This window comes from Phyllobates terribilis, unplaced genomic scaffold, assembly GCF_046119375.1.
Source record: "Phyllobates terribilis strain yellow unplaced genomic scaffold, ASM4611937v1 Scaffold_1__5_contigs__length_1240528914, whole genome shotgun sequence".
Lineage (NCBI taxonomy): Eukaryota > Metazoa > Chordata > Amphibia > Anura > Dendrobatidae > Phyllobates > Phyllobates terribilis.
The window spans coordinates 585,056,798-585,075,468 of NW_027362761.1; the positions used below are offsets into that span (position 1 = coordinate 585,056,798).

Sequence of the window (18,671 nt, forward strand, 5' to 3'; positions counted from 1 at the left end):
TGCTGTTCTTGATAGGTATAGGCGAAGAGCCCCAACAAGATCCAGCTTGTGGAGGGACCGTTCCAGAGGATGGGATGGAGAATGGAAGAAGGATGAAAGAACGTGATCGCGACACGGAAAGAACAAAGTGGGCAAAGTCTCGAATGGATTAGGAGGGAGGACCCTGGAGAATGTTCAAGACTAGATTAAGGTCCCACAAGAGGACGATCTGGAGGAACCAAGTGTGCAACTCCCTGCAGTAAAGTCTTGACTGGGAGTGGTAGGCCAGATTCCTTTGGAACAGGATCGAGAGAGTGGAGACCTGACCCTTGAGGTAAGAGAGATAATCCGGACTCCAGGTCGGCGTGAAGAAAGGCCAGGAGAGATGGAGGAGAAAAAAACATGGGCTCCACCAGTTTGGTTTCGCACCGGCGAAAGAAGGCCTTCCATGTATGATGGTTTTCTTGCCTTGATCATGGTCTGAACGACCTGACTGTAGAAACCTGCATTCCTCAGGACTGCGGCTTCAACAGCCATACTGTTAAATTCAGACCGTGAACTCTGCTGGAAGAGAGGACCCTGAGAGAGTAGATCTGGAGGATCCGGCAGTTTCCATAGGAAGTCTGCGAGGAGGTTGACCATCTCTGCGTAACAGGCCCTTCTGGGCCAGTCCAGGGCCACGAGGATGAACGGTACTCCTTCCGCCTTGATCTTCTTGACGAGTCTGGGTATCAAGGATAGAGGCGGGAATAGATAAGGAAGGGCGAACTGGGACCAGTGAATTACCAGGGAGTCGATACCAATCGTTAGGGGATCGCGAAACATGGATATGAAGCGGGCGACCTTGTTGTTCGTTCTGGAGGCCATCAGGTCCATGTCGAGTGTGCCCAACCTTTGGCAGATTTGGATGACCACTCGCTCAAGGAGAGACCCTCACGACTTAGGAAGTCAGTGGCGCAGCTGTCCATGCCGGGAATGTGCACCCCCAAGATTGCCGGAGCCCTCCGCTCGGCCTAAGACAGAATCCAAGAAACTTCCAACATGACCGCTTTCCACCCTAATGGTTGATGTATGTCACGGCATTGTCGTATTGAATGCGTACTGGGTGACCCGTCAGCAGTTCCTGCCAGCGGCCTCAGTGTCTAAGGAGATGGTATATCCCACCAGGTGGACATTTTTAAAACCTTTAAATTTCTCATTCGTCTCATCGGGGAACACAATTTTTGAGACCATGGGTGTATACTGCTGGCACCAGAAAGAAGGCACTAAGAATTACATGAAAAGACAAAAAGTAGTCTCCTCGGATCAGCAGGAAAAACTCACCTACTCGCACCAAGTTACTCAGTTTAGTTTAGTGTCACGTAGGAGGCAGACACAGGCCTGAGGCCTAGACGTGTCTCTGGTCTTTTTTACTAATCATTTTCTCTTTTAGATTAGGGAAACAGTGCAATGGCCTTTCTGGGGTCTTGACATAAAATGGAAAGTACAGTCTGCCAGTGGGCAGGCTGTATCCTCTCTCGTCTGGATGGGAGGACCTCTTCCTGACCCAGTCTGCATTCAGGTACTGGCGCCGATGGTCCTTGCCCTTTGATTCCAGCCCCTCAGAGTGTGGCGCATTGCAATGAACAGAGAGGATCCAGAATCAAGACTCTTTACGACAGGTGAGTATAACCCATTCCCTGAATCCTATTACATTGTGCTGGCTTCCCATGGTTTTTGGCCTGTGTCTCACAGTCATACGTGCTGATGTTTTTTTCGTCCCAGGCCCCTTGCCTTTTTTTTTTTTTTCTCCAAGGCAGCCCTTCTGACTGTCTTTGGTGGACCCTCCTTTTTCTGTTCCTTCCTTTGCCAGTTTCCTAAATTGCTTACCTAAATTGCTTAACAAGGTCAAGTCAGAAGGGGTTCCAGTCATCCTTATTGCCCTAAATTAGCCCAGAAGATCCTGATACGCAGAAATAATCAACCTCCACACAGACGCTCCGTGAGATAGTTGGAGCAACCAGATCTGCTTTTCCAGAGTCCTCTATTCTACCCGTATTTGCGGTTGCTCTCTTTATCGCCATAGCTGTTGAAGCCACAGTTATAGTCTTCAAGATTCTCAATCAGGTCGTTCAGACTATGCTTAGAGCGCACAAACCTTCCTCGTCACGCATCTTCATACTTGGAAGCCCCCTTTTATGTTTGGTATGAATCCAACCATGCCCATCTATGTTCTTTTCTCTCCCAGGTCTTCTTGCTTTCTGCAGCTGGGTTTTGAGTCCGGCCTGGCCTTCAGTTCCTTCGAGGGCCAATTTTCTGCCCAGTCTATTCCTTTTCAGAAGGATCTGGCTTCCAGGCCTCAAATCAGGGCTTTCCCTCAGGGTGTGGGCTCACTCTGTTCTTTATTACCGGGTTCCTTGAATTTCATCCTGGTCCTTGGCACCTTACAGGGCTTTGACCGATCCAGAACATCTTCCTGCTCTCCTAGAAGGTCCATTCTTGGTAGCATTACTTCCATTAGCCCAGTCGGTCCAGCCGGCGGCTCTCCTCTGTCACTTTCCATTCCTTGCATCTCTCCAGGATAAGGAGGTCTTCATCCAGTACCTTCCTTCCTAAAGTAACTTTTAATCTAAATGAGGAGCTTGTTAGACTTTCCTTCTGTCCTTTCTTCTCTCGTCTGACTGAAACGATCTTTATAGAAGTTGGTCGTGGTCACTACCTGGTCCATTCCTTGTATCTCTCCAGGATAAGGTGTTCTTCGTCCAGTACCTTCCTTCTTCCTAAAGAAACTTTCAACAATGAGGAGCTTGTTAAACTTTCCTTCTGTCCTTCCTCCTCTCATCCGGGTGAATAATCTTTATACAAGTTGGATGTGGTGACTACCTGTCAGTGATGGCCTCTTTCAGACTCTCTTGTCCCTATATGCCCTTGTAGAAGTCTCTGACTGTAAGGCTACAGTCGCTCGCTGGATAAGTTCTGCCATTCTGATAGTGTATCAGCTAAGCACAGATGCCTCTTTTGGGGTTTTTTAGCTCAATCCACCCGGGAGCAGGGTCTTCTTGTATCATTCGTCATTAGGCTTCTATTCTGCAGCTCTGTAAGGTTGCGAATTGATCCTCAAACACGGAGGCTGAAGGAAATCTTGGTATAAATGTGTTGCATTGACTGTGGTTCGGGTTTGGGCCTGAGGGATCAGCCTTACCACCCTTTAACTCTTTATGCTGGCGTTCCTCAGTTTCCCAGCCTTGGGACTGCTGTAGGACATCCTACAGGTTACGGTGTCCCCCAATATGGCATTCGAGAAGATTTTTGGTACTCACCATAAAATCTCTCTTTCTCATACCCTTCATTGGGGGACACAGCACCCACCCTTCTAGCTGTCCTTGTTTGGATACGTGGTTTTGTTTCTTATATTGCTTCTCCTACTGCTTTCTCACTAAGTAGCTTGGTGCCGGTAGGCGGCTGTAGCCGGCTTGTAAAGAGCCACATTTTTTTTATTTAAGTTTAGCTCTTAGCGTCAGCCTCCTGGTGGCAGCAGCGTGGTTTTCTATGTCCTCCAATGACGGTAAGTACCAAAAATCCTCTTTTTTTTTTTTTTTTTAGTCGGACTTGAACCTGCATCTGCTTGTCCAATATAATACTAGACTTCAGTATTGCATATTCTACGAAAAAGGACTACAGGCTGGTCTTCAGAGGACTACAAAGATGGCAATGGTGACGTTCAGTAGGACCCTGGTTTTCTGCGAGTGCACAATGATCTTAAATAAAATAACTGCGGCAAGTGCCAGGTACATAAAAAACATCTCCGGAGCCCGCTCCATACACCTGCATCCGATGTAGGATGATGTCCTATGTCAGGAAGGGGTTAAAAATTGCATAAGAAGGTGCAGAAACAAGACAAAAAGAAGACACAGCAGGCTGGTGAAGGCAATACCTTGTCTGTACTGTCCACAGACATTAGGCAAATCGACTTGCTGACTTATCTTCTGGTATTCCCGTAGAGACTCTCGGAGCATCAACTCTTTATCAAATTTGCTCTGTGCCTGGCGGGACCGCTGTAAAAGCTCATTTGCCTGCAATAGAAAAAAAAAAAAGGGGGATGTTGCTTCCTTTATTAAACTATTATGCAATAAATTAAAAACTTTTAATGAAAAACTCCCCCGCCCCCCCCCCACCCCTCAAAAAAACAACAAATTCTGCCCATCCGTCTCAGTGACGTGTTTTGTACCTTCGAGCACGTGGCGTCATCAGGGCTGTAGAAGAGCGGGCAGACTTCTTGGAGACGGGAGCTGATTCCATCCACCGAGGCGTTATCGTGGATGTAGTGATTGATCAGCGATGCCACCAGGGCTCCGGTCAGCTCCTTGTCTCGGGTTACTAGATCCCTAAAGGAGGTGATCGTCAATTGCTCCTGCAGGTCCTGGTAATGGAAGCAAAAAGAATGAATAAGAGTGAAAAGATTTGGTTTGTGCAAACTTTATTTTTTTTTTTATTGAGACCCAAAACTTTTATTTTTCCCTGGATGCGCTTTTTTTTTTTTTTGTGCAACATGTTGTCGCTTTTATTGGCACCATCGTGAGGAAAGAAAGACGTTACACTCAGCTTCATTTAATTCTTGTATTTATATTTTTTTCCACCGTTTTCCGTGTGGACTTTTAAGTATGTGGCTTAATTGTTTTTTAATTTCTTTTTGGATTAAGAAAAGGGGGCGATTCAAATGTTTACAATTCATTTACTTTTTTTTGTTGTTTTAAAGTCCCCCTAGGGGACTTGTGATCATTTGATTGCTAGTATTATGTATTGCAATACTTCAAGTATATAGAATATAGTGACATTAACGATGTAGTATGAAACCCACCCACCAGCACGGACATCATACGAGCACCAAGATGGCATCAATGTACGCTTTCAGAAGGCCTCCGCCAATCCTATGATGATCAATCAGCACCGCAGGGAGGTGGGTGCTAAAATGGGAACACATTTAACTGTTGCACTTGTTCTGATGGAGGCGGCCGACATCCATCCTGTATGGGGTGGCCTTATTATGGTCGGTGTGATAGGGAAACATACAGAAAGCAGAACAAACCTTCTGCAGGTCGGACACTATGTGGTGTAACTGGTGCTCACAGAGCAGTTTCCACAGAGCCAAGGCTTGACACGTCTTTCTGACCAAGATGTGGATCCCTTGAAGAGAAGTCTTCTCTATAAGCTGGGCTTCGGCTGGAGAACAGAAGAGAGACCTGGGTGTTACGGCCATGAAGTGATAATTGGTGCTGTACGTCGCATCACATTAAGTATTATACCGTGATCGTACAGATGGGACTCTGCATCTATTAAGGTGCTAAATAAAATAAAATGGTTGCTAGTCGCCCGTCGGACTTACTGTGATACTTTCTCTGCAGTTCTTGCTGGACTTGCTGAGAACTTCCCATGTCGTGACGGCCCATGGCACCCAAACGTTGCTGAATATTGACCGGCGTTCCAAAACTGCAAACAATTAGGGTATAAAGAGTTAAAAAAAAAAAAAAAAAAAATCAAAATCATGATACCCCCCCCACTTGTCAGCCCTGCGTCTGCTCCTGAAAACACCCCGGATGTTAAAGGTTTTGTAGCAACATCAATGGTTAAAATTGCAAAAAGCATATAAAAATAAACAACTTTGCATTTATTTCTACAGTTTGCTGCCCTTTGCCTACGTCAACGGCCACCTCTGCAGTCTATCAGAGGTGGCCGGTCTCCTAGGCATGGAGATCTGCCGATGCTGCAGAGACAAAGCTTCCTCTGTTTGCACCATGAGTGCGCGTGCAGTATGGACCAGCGGCTCAGCCGTCATCAGGAGCGCACCGTTCCCTGGTAAGCAGATAGGGGAGCAACGCGCTTCTGAAGTGCTATGTTCAGACAACCCCTTTAATCTCTAAGATGTCTAAAGGGAGTGAGAACGGTGGATACAGAGAGTAGAAGTAACCCGCTTACTCATGTGGTTGTTGCTTCTGGGGTTTATTAGCCTCCACTCCTTATAATACAACATCTTACCTTGGATTTCCTAAGGAACCGGCACCGAACTGAGAATTCCTATCCATAAATTCCAGTAAACCTTTGAGCTCCTGTAGAACTGACTGCAAGACGTGGGGAGGGAAGCTGCTGTCAATCTGCAAAGTACAGAAAATTAAGAAATAAATTACCCTTAATGAAAAGAAGGAGCGTGCAAGATACCAAAATAGAAAAACGGTCCACGGCGTTCCGGTCCTTGGTGGTTGTGTTCAGTGTCCTTTTAGCGCATGTGCAGAATGTCCTGCATCAGAGGTGCAGATGACGATACGGCTGGGGTAGTGGTCACCGCATGGTTAAATCCCATGACCACCGCCATATAGAGCACAATGGACTTTACAAACTGATTCCATGGATGGCAAAAAGCAAAAAACTGATGGAGATTGACAGCAGCAATCAGAGGCAGATCCAGTTGCTGCTGCTAGAGAGGTTCTGGCTATATAAGACAGCTGGCAGGGGTCCTGTGTGAAGCGGGTTCAGCGTTCATTCGGTACATCCGCACCAGGTGTGTGACGTACATGTCGGAAAGGGGTTAATACCACTCTTTCCTGGGTTCCTGCAGTAAGGACGACAACCCTTTCTACCGATGGGTGGGGGGTGTCCAAGTGATAATTTTCCTATCACCGGACACTAATTGTTAGAGAGGTTGAGCTAATGCAGATGGGGAAATATGAGTTCTTACCCCTGTGACATTTCGGTTTTCAGTCTTGTAACTCCTTTCCACAATCATGCTTCCGTCCCAGATGTTACTAGAAAACAATGGCGCCGCGGGTAAGAATCTAATCAAGAAATAAAAGGGGTATTCCCTTCTCCCAATATGTAACAAGCTTAAATAATAATAATATTAGCAAATACGTCCAATTAGAAATATAGTATAGTTCTTCTGATTTGCTATGTCACTTACCCATGTGCAAGGCATTGCAGTAGCTAAGGTATCCATGGTTACAATTAACTGTCACTATATGAGTGATCGTAACCATGGATATTTAAGTTACTGCAATGTCCTGCACATGGTGCAAGTGACATAGCAAATCAGAAGAACTATACATTTCTACTTGGAGGTATTTGCTAATATTATTATTATTATTACACCTCCTACATATTGGGAAAGGATCCTGGAGATGGGAATACCCCTTTACAGAAGGTGGGGAAAAAAAAAGTCATTGGGTTAATTAGACTCACTTGATAATGCGGGTGAAATAGATGCAGATTCCATTGTGTTTTCCAGAAAAGATGATTTCTGAGCCTGGTAATACGGGCAGAGGGGTGGTGGACTGATACACCGGAGAAGCAGCAGAATACACCGGAGTAGATATATTGGGTGGATAAACGCCTGGAATAAATTGGGAGATTGTGACGCAAGAACCAACATGATGACAAGAATGAATGATAACATACATATATGTGAAGACTTGCCTTGAGTGGGTGTAGCCAGAAAGCTGGGCATTGCTACCGGACTGCTGATGGGCATGGGTGACCCTGAAAATCAAAGGACAGTGTGTTTGAACCAGTGCCAATGCTGCTGTAATCACAGGACTATTCATTTAATTCCTTAGGTGACAGCAGCAGGTTATGGTCAGCAACAATTCAAATCTCCTCTGATACTTCCCTTGAGAAAGCAAAGCACAGGCAACGCGAAGCGTGCGTTGGGAAGACGCCAATCCACCCCAGCTACCGGTCTGAGGGTCTTTGGGACACTACAATTAGGGTAAGCGGTCTTAGGCTTTGTGGTACAATACTCTGGTACTTATATATGTGTTGATAGTGGCCCTGGGAGTTTGTGTGCTTATACTCCTATTACTTGATTTATATACACTACCTAGATTAACCTGTTATGATTAGCCTTAAATATTCCGCTTTTCCCGGCCCATACCTAGTATACAATCATAGATAACCTAAATTTTTTTTTTAATGAAACCCAATTGCAAAAAAATGATATTGCCAAAAAAAAAAAAAAATTGTTGCCTCTATTTTTTTTTTTTTTTTACAGTGAAACAATTTATAGTTTCAGTACAACGAGATGATTTATTCTTACCGATTGGAAAAGGCGAACCGAACATTGCTCCGGCATTAGCAGGGGCAGGGAGCGAAGGCTGGATTCTCATCTGCGCGTGCCCTCCATACCTGTGATAGTGATAGGAGTGTCATTTAACCCTTTAAATGATCGTGTTAATATTAGAAAAACAAGGACAACTTTATACAAGTGCTGCGACTACCTGAAAAACGCCCGAGTAGCCCAGACGGAGATCTCTCGGTCAGACGCGGCATAAGAACAAGCGAGTATTAAACAGGTTGCGCAGGCCTGATCCTGCTTAAAAAAGAAAAAAAAAGCATAAAGTGAATTGGAAAAAAAGACATAAAAGTATTAAATAAATAATAATAATAAAAAAAAAGTACCTGGTGTAGTTTGAAGAAACGCTCAATATCTTCTCCTTCTCCTCCGGCGCTGCTAACAAGAAGATGTCGGAGCTGGTCTACTGGCCGGAGCTTGTGGAAAATATGACTTCCCTACAGATTTAACATTAAGACAGATGAGTGTAAACTGTGGCGCGCATCCATGCCTCCCCTCCAAAAGTACTTTAATAGGGGGGAGAGAACTATTACCGACCTTAGCAGACAGCAGCACGAACTTCTTGGGTGGAACGATATGCTGTCGTGTCATCACCGGCGGGTCGGTCACAGGGATTAAATCCATGTTTAGCGGAGTTATAACTTTCTCAACCTTCACTTCATCGATAGAATTGAGAGTCCAGGAATGGCCATCAACGGCTACAGTCACCTGAAAATTAGTAAAAAAAATATATATTGTGATGTTAAGATTTCTCATCACAAATGAAGCGATAGAGAAATGGGACGTTTATTCCTTAGAAAAAGCGAAATCAGGGCCAATGCTGCTGGGATCACAGGACCACAAAATCTAACCAAAAGGACTTAATCTCTCAATGACCCATATATCTGCAGGCGATGCTCTCCTAGGTGATCACAGGGTTATGTATTTGTTTATTTTTTTTTTTTAAGAAAAAGCAGGCAGGGAGTAAAGGACTGTAATAATTCAAACCTCCTCTTGTTCTGTCCCACATAAAAATTAATTGCAGGAGAAGGAAGCTCCAGCACTTTGTCCCTGCAGATAGGGAGAAATAGGCCTCGGTAGCACGGTCTAGTGGATCAGTGCTGGGACCTTTCCTAATAAACAGTCATTTACATTCCTTAAAAAAAAAAAAAAAAACACACAAAAGAGACAGACTGACTGCTTGAATCATTGCCAATGCTGCTGTGAGCACAGGGCAGGAAATTTGCTTCTTTGGGTGTCAGAGTCATAGTGAAAGAAAAGGGCTACAATAATCACTTACTCTGCCCTACATAAAAAATTAATTGAGCGAGTAGCTTTAAGTAGAAGGAAGCTCCAGTGATTTGTGACTGCACTTATGAACAATCAGGGCTTAAGACCTTGGTTTAGTGATCAGTGCCAGGAGCTCCTCTAGTAATCAGATATTTACACCCAAAAAAAAAAAAAAAAAAAAAAAAAAAAAAAAAAAAAAGAGTGTCTGAATCAGTGCCAATGCTGCTGTAATCACAGGACTATCCATTTGCTTCCTTAGGTGACAGCAGCAGGTTATGGTCAGCAACAATTCAAATCTCCACTTATTCTGTCCCACATGAAAATCATTGGATTGAGCGGCCTACAAGCCAATTAAAGGGGTTCACACCACGGACAACCCTTTTAGACACTTGTGTTAAGTTTAAGTTAGAAGCATAAACTAACACTAAAGGTGTAAGATCTTACAATACATATGAATAGATCATAGTAGATTTGAATAAATGGGAAATGCTTTCACCTGCATCTCCATCAGTGGCCTCTGAAATGGAAAGGAGTCGTGGTTGATGCACCATAAAATGTCATGATCTTCGTTTTCAGAGGCCGCCATGAGCAAAACACCTAAGAAATGGGAACAATAAAAGATGAAAGTCTTGGATAAAAGGGGAAATAATATTCAGTGTTCTGCATTCACAAGACTGGATGTTGTGGTCCAAGGCCCGACCGCGGTTTCCTGATCCAAGATATCACTCTCGTGCACCTAGGAGGCTGTTAGGTGAGGAGACCTGCGATGGACTGGGCATCGCAGCACGATCACGGACCGTAAAGTAGACTGGTGTGAACGCACGCCTAACAGAACCTGTCTCAGCCGCTCACCGTTGTTGTACAAGGCTTTGTGAACCTTCGATGGCTTCTCCACAGTGGAGGATGCAGAGAATCCGGGTGGCAAGCGGACATGCACCAAAGACAACATGCTGGGGTGAGCTGCCGGCTGTTTAAATGGCCCGGTACTGAAGTAAAGACGGACCCCTGGAATTAAAGGACAAGCATTAATCATCCTGATAAAATAAAGTGATTAGTTTAGGTGCATCAGAAATCTCCAACAAATCAGACACAAACCCACCCCCTGTGCAGGTGGCCTCGTTGTGCGTTATTCTCCCCCTGCATAAAACCAAAGCATATACCAGATGGCAGCCCGACTTCTGCCACTCCTATACTTATTAATAGGGAAAACAGGGGGATCCTTTGACCTTTCGGATAAGTTGGCCAGCGCATTCAGGCTGAAATTAAATAGTCTATGGAAGAAGTCAAGCATCTCGGCCTTTAACATAATAACCCCACTTTCTCAGACTCCTCATTGGGGGACACAGGTAACCATGGGGTGTACGCTGTAGCCACCACAAGGCTGACACCAAGAGTTAGACTTAAAGGAAAAAGTTGACTACTCCCCAGCAGACGGCACCAAGCAATCCAGCTTATATTAGTGTCATGCAGGCAGCAGACACAGTCCTAAGGCTCAGGTTTAGATTTGTGTCATGTAGGCGGCAGACAGTCCTAAGGCTCAGGTTTAGATAAGTATCATGTAGGCGGCAGAAACAGGCCTAAGGCTCAGGTTTAGATTAGTGTCACATAGGCGGCAGACAGTCCTAAGACTCAGATTTAGCTTAGTGTCACGTAGGCAGCAGAAACAGACCTAAGGTCCAGACCTGTTTCTACCTACGGTGTTATTTTTACTAACTTTGTCTTTTCCCCTTTAGGGAAAAAGATTGTAATTGACCTTTCTGTAACACACACGAAAGGCAGAGATAAGTCAGATGACACGAGTTTGGTGAGGAAACTGCAAGCAGTAGTCACCAGGTTTTCACTGATGCAGAATGGCCATTTATTGTATCTTCAGAAATAACAGCTGGATCAGGATGTACAAGCCATATGCAGCAGAGTCGAGTGTCATTAAAGAGGCTGTCCCTTTTCAGAAAACTTTTCCCCATAGGCTGTTAGTTGTAAAACAACAAACGGAGCTTTACTCGCTCTCCCTGGGTCCAGCGCTAAGTCTCTGCCTCTGCTCCACTCTTTAATGAGCGGATGCAGCTGTGATGTCATCAGTGCGAGGTTACTGCTGCAGCTAAACAACACAGAGTAGAGCAGCGGTGACGACTCAGCGCTGGACCCGGGGAGAGCGAGTAAAGCTCTGTTTGTTATTTTACAACCGTCTGAGCCTATGGAGAAAAATTTTCTGAAAGGGGACAACCCCTCTAAGTGACAAAACGAATAAAGCAGGGTTCAGCGGGGCTCAGGCTGTGTGTTTAGGAGCAAAACACTGGAGTAGAGGAAACCGAGCTCACTGCAGATGCAGTCAAAGTCTGTAAGGAGGCAGAACAATGTGGTTCCTTCTCCTGCCCTGTGACCTATGTAGATGTGCCTCCTTCTCCTGCCCTGTGACCTATGTAGATGTGCCTCCTTCTCCTGCCCTGTGACCTATGTGGATGTGCCTCCTTCTCCTGCCCTGTGACCTATGTGGATGTGCCTCCTTCTCCTGCCCTGTGACCAATGTAGATGTGCCTCCTTCTCCTGCCCTGTGACCTATGTAGATGTGCCTCCTTCTCCTGCCCTGTGACCTATGTGGATGTGCCTCCTTCTCCTGCCCTGTGACCTATGTGGATGTGCCTCCTTCTCCTGCCCTGTGACCTATGTGGATGTGCCTCCTTCTCCTGCCCTGTGACCTATGTGGATGTGCCTCCTTCTCCTGCCCTGTGACCTATGTGGATGTGCCTCCTTCTCCTGCCCTGTGACCTATGTGGATGTGCCTCCTTCTCCTGCCCTGTGACCTATGTAGATGTGCCTCCTTCTCCTGCCCTGTGACCTATGTAGATGTGCCTCCTTCTCCTGCCCTGTGACCTATGTAGATGTGCCTCCTTCTCCTGCCCTGTGACCTATGTAGATGTGCCTCCTTCTCCTGCCCTGTGACCTATGTAGATGTGCCTCCTTCTCCTGCCCTGTGACCTATGTAGATGTGCCTCCTTCTCCTGCCCTGTGACCTATGTAGATGTGCATCCTTCTCCTGCCCTGTGACCTATGTAGATGTGCATCCTTTTCCTGCCTTGTGACCAATGTAGATGTGCCTCCTTCTCCTGCCCTGTGACCTATGTAGATGTGCCTCCTTCTCCTGCCCTGTGACCTATGTAGATGTGCCTCCTTCTCCTGCCCTGTGACCTATGTAGATGTGCCTCCTTCTCCTGCCCTGTGACCTATGTAGATGTGCCTCCTTCTCCTGCCCTGTGACCTATGTAGATGTGCCTCCTTCTCCTGCCCTGTGACCTATGTAGATGTGCATCCTTCTCCTGCCCTGTGACCTATGTAGATGTGCATCCTTTTCCTGCCTTGTGACCTATGTAGATGTGCCTCCTTCTCCTGCCCTGTGACCTATGTAGATGTGCCTCCTTCTCCTGCCCTGTGACCTATGTAGATGTGCATCCTTCTCCTGCCCTGTGACCTATGTAGATGTGCATCCTTCTCCTGCCCTGTGACCTTTGCATTGCTGCACAGCTCTCTGAATGATTAGACAGAACGCTTTATGACTGTTCTGCCAGTTCACTTAGGAAGCGGTCAGGAGTGTCTGGCATTGCATGGGCCCCTTAGTATAGAATATAAGACGCAGAGACATTGACCATGCAGTTGCTCGGACCAATTGAAGTCTCGGCGGTGCGAAGCAGCGGTGACAAATTGTTCAGTCTTCTGGTCCGCAGCCTTCTCAAACAGCCGTAGACCGGATCTGCTCCTCCTATGAGTTTTAATGCAGAGACCGCAAGACTTTGGGCAGTCGGGAGCACGTTAACGTCATATGGTTAAAAATAAGATCGAATATCTGACAAGACGCCAACTGTAAAACTCACCGGCATGGGTAACAGCAAGCAGGTGACAGTTCACAGATTCGGATCTCTCGATCACGGCGATATGAACGATGGGTTTGAATACGGAGCGATCTATTGTTCTAATGAAGAAAAAGGGGAACAATCAGGATAGAGAATACGGACAGGATGAGCCCTGCAGACAGACGATGTGCGCAGCAGTGTCGGTGCTCAGGACTGCAGCTACACATCAGCCTCAAGTACCTGCAATGTAAAATGCAAGTAAAGGGCCATAAACCTGCGATGTATACACATTTTACTGTACACTGTTTTTCATGTTTTATTAATGGCATGTTCAATGTCACACTTTTTTTTTTCTTGATCGCTTCATTAGGAGAACACAGGAACCATGGGTGCACGCTACTGCCACCAGGAGGCCGTCACTGAGGATTACAGAAGTCGGCTCCTGCCCTGAAAAAACTTTAGTGTCATGAGGGAGGCAGACACAGACCTGAGGCCCAGACCTGCTGCCACCTTTGTACTAATCTTTTTCTCTTTTCTATTTTACGTTAGGAGAAACCAAAGGTAATGTCCTCTCTGTAATCCCGAGGTAAGATGGAGAGAACAGTCTGCCGGGGGGGTCAGGGTGTACCGTCTCTCGTCTGAACAGCAGGACCATATTACCTTGAAGCAGTTGGCCTTTGCCTTTTGTCAGGGCTCTGACCACCTCCTGAGCGAGTCAGCCCCTCCGACCTCTCCATATGGCACATCGCATCAATGCTCTGACCACCTCCTGAGCGAGTCAGCCCCTGCGACCTCTCCATATGGCACATCGCACAGCGAATCACTGCTCTGACCACCTCCTGAGCAAGTCAGCCTCTCCGAACCTCTCCACACGGCATATCACATCAGTGCTCTGACCACCTCCTGAGCGAGTAAGCCCCTCCGACCTCTCCATATGGCACATCGCATCAATGCTCTGACCACCTCCTGAGCGAGTCAGCCCCTCCGACCTCTCCATATGGCACATCGCACAGCGAATCACTGCTCTGACCACCTCCTGAGCAAGTCAGCCCCTTCAACCTCTCCATACAGCACATCACATCAGTGCTGACCACCTCCTGAGCAAATCAGCCTTTCCGACCACTCCATACGGCACATCGCATCAGTGCTCTGACCACCTCCTGAGCAAATCAGCCTTTCCGACCACTCCATATGGCAGGGGTCGACAAAGTTGTTCAGAATCTAGGAGCCAGCCAAAAAATTTAGGAGCCAGAATTTTTTTTGTTGACAAACTGTACATATAGACCCCCTCACACACGGCATCTCCCCGGGGAGCACGGCCTTTGTATGTACTTACACAGGTAGCGGGAGATGAGAACGGGCCCCCGGCCACAGCGATCCTTCCCCCCAGGGCCGGCTCCAGGTTTTTCTGGGCCCCGGGCGAAAGAGTCTCAGTGGGCCCTTTTAACACATACACGATTCATGATGCACAGATACGGCGGAGAAATAAATATATATATTATATATATTTTTTTTTACTAGGAGAAAAACAGAGTCATCATGGTTTTTTAAAAAAAGACACATTTTATTAACAATCAGTTTAAGACAAGTGTTGTAATCAAAAAACAACAGGAAATTAATAAAGAGCAAGTGAAAAGCAAGGTGGACAATGAAATATCCACATAAGCCCAGACAGACCTGCCTCAATATTAGATGCTTAATCAAAAACAGACACAACTCTTATGACTGGAAAAAAAGGATTTTTCCATAAGAGTAGAAAGACCGCTGCACCTAAGATTTTCAACCAATACCGTGAAAATTGCATAAATAATAGGCCAATAATTTATCTCAATGGAATATCAAAATTGAAGAGCTGTCGTTAAACTAAACACCTAGTGGCGCACTATAGTATACTGAAAAAAGAGAACAAGCATCAAAGACAGACCCATCAATTAAGGTGCAGCGTGCATGTTAATATAAACTATAGAGTTGGACAGATAGAGGAGCATCTCCACATATTCCCTCCCTTCCCCCAATCTCCCACTCCTACAAAATGAAAGGAGGGGAGAGTGACCTCTTAGGCATATTAGCATGAAGTGCCAGAAAGGGCATGTCACTCAAATTGGCAGTGGGGGAGATGTTGTTCTTACCAGGGGTGGTGGTGGGCAGTCAGCTTCGCGTCGCTAGGGCACCAGTGCACGCCCCCATCACACATGTGACCGGTCACGTGATCGCTCACGTGACCGGCACTAATGATTCAAAAAGGGTGCCTGCTTCCCATTATCTTCACCGCCCCTTGAGAAAGCGGCCGTAGTCACCGCGAAACGCGTCGGGGACGCACGTGGTCTGTCCTAAAGCCCACTGACTGCCCACCACCACCCCTGGTAAGAACAACATCTCCCCCACTGCCAATTTGAGTGACATGCCCTTTCTGGCACTTCATGCTAATATGCCTAAGAGGTCACTCTCCCCTCCTTTCATTTTGTAGGAGTGGGAGATTGGGGGAAGGGAGGGAATATGTGGAGATGCTCCTCTATCTGTCCAACTCTATAGTTTATATTAACATGCACGCTGCACCTTAATTGATGGGTCTGTCTTTGATGCTTGTTCTCTTTTTTCAGTATACTATAGTGCGCCACTAGGTGTTTAGTTTAACGACAGCTCTTCAATTTTGATATTCCATTGAGATAAATTATTGGCCTATTATTTATGCAATTTTCACGGTATTGGTTGAAAATCTTAGGTGCAGCGGTCTTTCTACTCTTATGGAAAAATCCTTTTTTTCCAGTCATAAGAGTTGTGTCTGTTTTTGATTAAGCATCTAATATTGAGGCAGGTCTGTCTGGGCTTATGTGGATATTTCATTGTCCACCTTGCTTTTCACTTGCTCTTTATTAATTTCCTGTTGTTTTTTGATTACAACACTTGTCTTAAACTGATTGTTAATAAAATATGTGTCTTTTTTTAAAAAACCATGATGACTCTGTTTTTCTCCTAGTAAAAAAATGTTGCCTTGGAGTCGGTATTTGAGGGTGTCGGGGGGGATTCTGTTCCCTTGCCCACACTCAATTTGTAGTACTTGGGCTATTTCTCTAATTATATATATATATATATATATATATATATATATATTTATTTATTAATTACACATGGCCCAGCCTGCCCCCTCATCCTTCACATACGCAGACATATGCGCGCGCACACACGGTACGCAGACATGCGCGCACACACACGGTACGCAGACATATGCGCGCACACACACGGTACGCAGACATATGCGCGCACACACACGGTACGCAGACATATGCGCGCACACACACGGGACGCAGACATATGCGCGCACACACACGGGACGCAGACATATGCGCGCACACACACGGGACGCAGACATATGCGCGCACACACACGGTACGCAGACATATGCGCGCACACACACGGGACGCAGACATATGCGCGCACACACACGGGACGCAGACATATGCGCGCACACACATGGTACGCAGACATATGTACACATACAGACATACACATAGATAAAACAGACAAATATATATACACAGTCATATACACTGACATTCACATACATGCACTCACACAGACCCATTACTAATATTTTTAATATGGGGATTGGGGAAGCCTCACTCACCTGTCCCCGGTCCAGTGTCCTGTCCAGCAGCTCCTCGGGTATGGGGCAGTGCAGGGCCCCCGGCGTGTCACAGACTTCATGGCCCTGGAACATCAGAGGGGCCCACTTGCGGTCGGGTCCGGGCCCCTCCCGCCCATCTGTGCAGGACCTCTGCTGAGACGGTGTTTGATTGCCGGCACTCCCCCAGACATGGCCGCGCGCTGTGCGGCTGTGTCTGCTAGTAATGACGCGGCAGGAGCGACACACAAGCACAATTAAAGGTGCAGTGCCGTCGACCCTGCCGTGTCATTACTAGCAGACACAGCCGGACAGCGCGCGGCCATGTCTGGGGGAGTGCCGGCAATCAAGCAGCGCCTGCGTCCCTGAACAGGTGCCGAGGAAGCGGCCAGGGCCCCGACAGTGAGTGGGCGGGTGGGTGTGTGGGCCCGGCCCCGACAGTGAGTGGGCGGGTGGGTGTGTGGGCCCGGCCCCGACAGTGAGTGGGCGGGTGGGTGTGTGGGCCCGGCCCCGACAGTGAGTGGGCGGGTGGGTGTGTGGGCCCGGGCCCGACAGTGAGTGGGCGGGTGGGTGTGTGGGCCCGGCCCCGACAGTGAGTGGGCGGGTGGGTGTGTGGGCCCGGCCCCGACAGTGAGTGGGCGGGTGGGTGGGTGTGTGGGCCCGGGCCCCGACAGTGAGTGGGCGGCTGGGCCCCTCTGATTTTCCAGGGCCCCGGCACTTGCCCGGGTACGCCGGGTGCTGACGCCGGCCCTGCTTCCCCCGTAACCCAACTCTCCCTGTCCAGTCCCGGAGCATAAGGGGGGCGGAGCAAAGTGGAGAAGGCGGCCTGAGCGATACTGTCCCTGCTTCCTCCGATTGGATGACTCCGTGCAGGAGGTGGGATTGGATTGAGAGTATTTTTTTTTCTTCTCAACTCCTCAAGCACCAGGCAACATTTTCTAGGCGCCACTGGCGACCAGGCGCCTGGGTTTGTCGAGCCCTGCCATATGGCACATCGCATCAGTGCTCTGACCACCTCCTGAGCGAGTCAGCCCCTCCGAACCTCTCCATATGGCACATCGCATCAATGCTCTGACCTCCACCTGAGCGAGTCAGCCCCTCTGACCTCTCCATACGGCATATCACATCAGTGCTCTGACCTCCACCTGAGCGAGTCAGCCCCTCTGACCTCTCCATATGGCACATCGCATCAGTGCTCTGACCTCCACCTGAGCGAGTCAGCCCCTCTGACCTCTCCATACGGCATATCACATCAGTGCTCTGACCACCTCCTGAGCGAGTCAGCCCCTCCGAACCTCTCCATATGGCACATCGCATCAATGCTCTGACCTCCACCTGAGCGAGTCAGCCCCTCTGACCTCTCCATACGGCATATCACATCAGTGCTCTGACCACCTCCTGAGCGAGTCAGCCCCTCCGAACCTCTCCATATGGCACATCGCATCAATGCTCTGACCTCCACCTGAGCGAGTCAGCCCCTCTGACCTCTCCATACGGCATATCACATCAGTGCTCTGACCTCCACCTGAGCGAGTAAGCCCCTCCGACCTCTCCATATGGCACATCGCATCAATGCTCTGACCTCCACCTGAGCGAGTCAGCCCCTCTGACCTCTCCATACGGCATATCACATCAGTGCTCTGACCTCCACCTGAGCGAGTCAGCCCCTCTGACCTCTCCATACGGCACATCGCATCAGTGCTCTGACCACCTCCTGAGCGAGTCAGCCTTTCCGACCACTCCATAAGGCACATCGCATCAATGCTCTGACCACCTCCTGAGCGAGTCAGCCCCTCTGACCTCTCCATACGGCACATCGCATCAGTGCTCTGACCACCTCCTGAGCGAGTCAGCCTTT

General features: G+C 47.7%; 1 protein-coding gene across 2 annotated transcripts in view; it reads right to left on the reverse strand.

The window, feature by feature from the left end:
- Positions 1–18,671, reverse strand: part of NUP155 (nucleoporin 155) — a 39,447-nt gene that overhangs the window by 12,826 nt on the left and 7,950 nt on the right. The window contains exons 10-24 of one of the 2 annotated variants that reach the window (XM_073681789.1): positions 13,213–13,310; positions 10,199–10,351; positions 9,843–9,943; positions 8,615–8,785; positions 8,404–8,514; positions 8,223–8,314; positions 8,042–8,130; positions 7,423–7,485; positions 7,189–7,339; positions 6,689–6,755; positions 5,992–6,107; positions 5,342–5,445; positions 5,045–5,178; positions 4,187–4,378; positions 3,893–4,031 (exon numbers count right to left, since the gene is read on the reverse strand). In XM_073681789.1, coding sequence (XP_073537890.1) covers positions 3,893–4,031; positions 4,187–4,378; positions 5,045–5,178; positions 5,342–5,445; positions 5,992–6,107; positions 6,689–6,755; positions 7,189–7,339; positions 7,423–7,485; positions 8,042–8,130; positions 8,223–8,314; positions 8,404–8,514; positions 8,615–8,785; positions 9,843–9,943; positions 10,199–10,351; positions 13,213–13,310 — 1,781 coding nt within the window. Of the gene's footprint in view, positions 1–3,892; positions 4,032–4,186; positions 4,379–5,044; positions 5,179–5,341; positions 5,446–5,991; positions 6,108–6,688; positions 6,756–7,188; positions 7,340–7,422; positions 7,486–8,041; positions 8,131–8,222; positions 8,318–8,403; positions 8,515–8,614; positions 8,786–9,842; positions 9,944–10,198; positions 10,352–13,212; positions 13,311–18,671 lie in introns of both variants that reach the window. The other variant, XM_073681780.1, reaches the window with a different exon arrangement.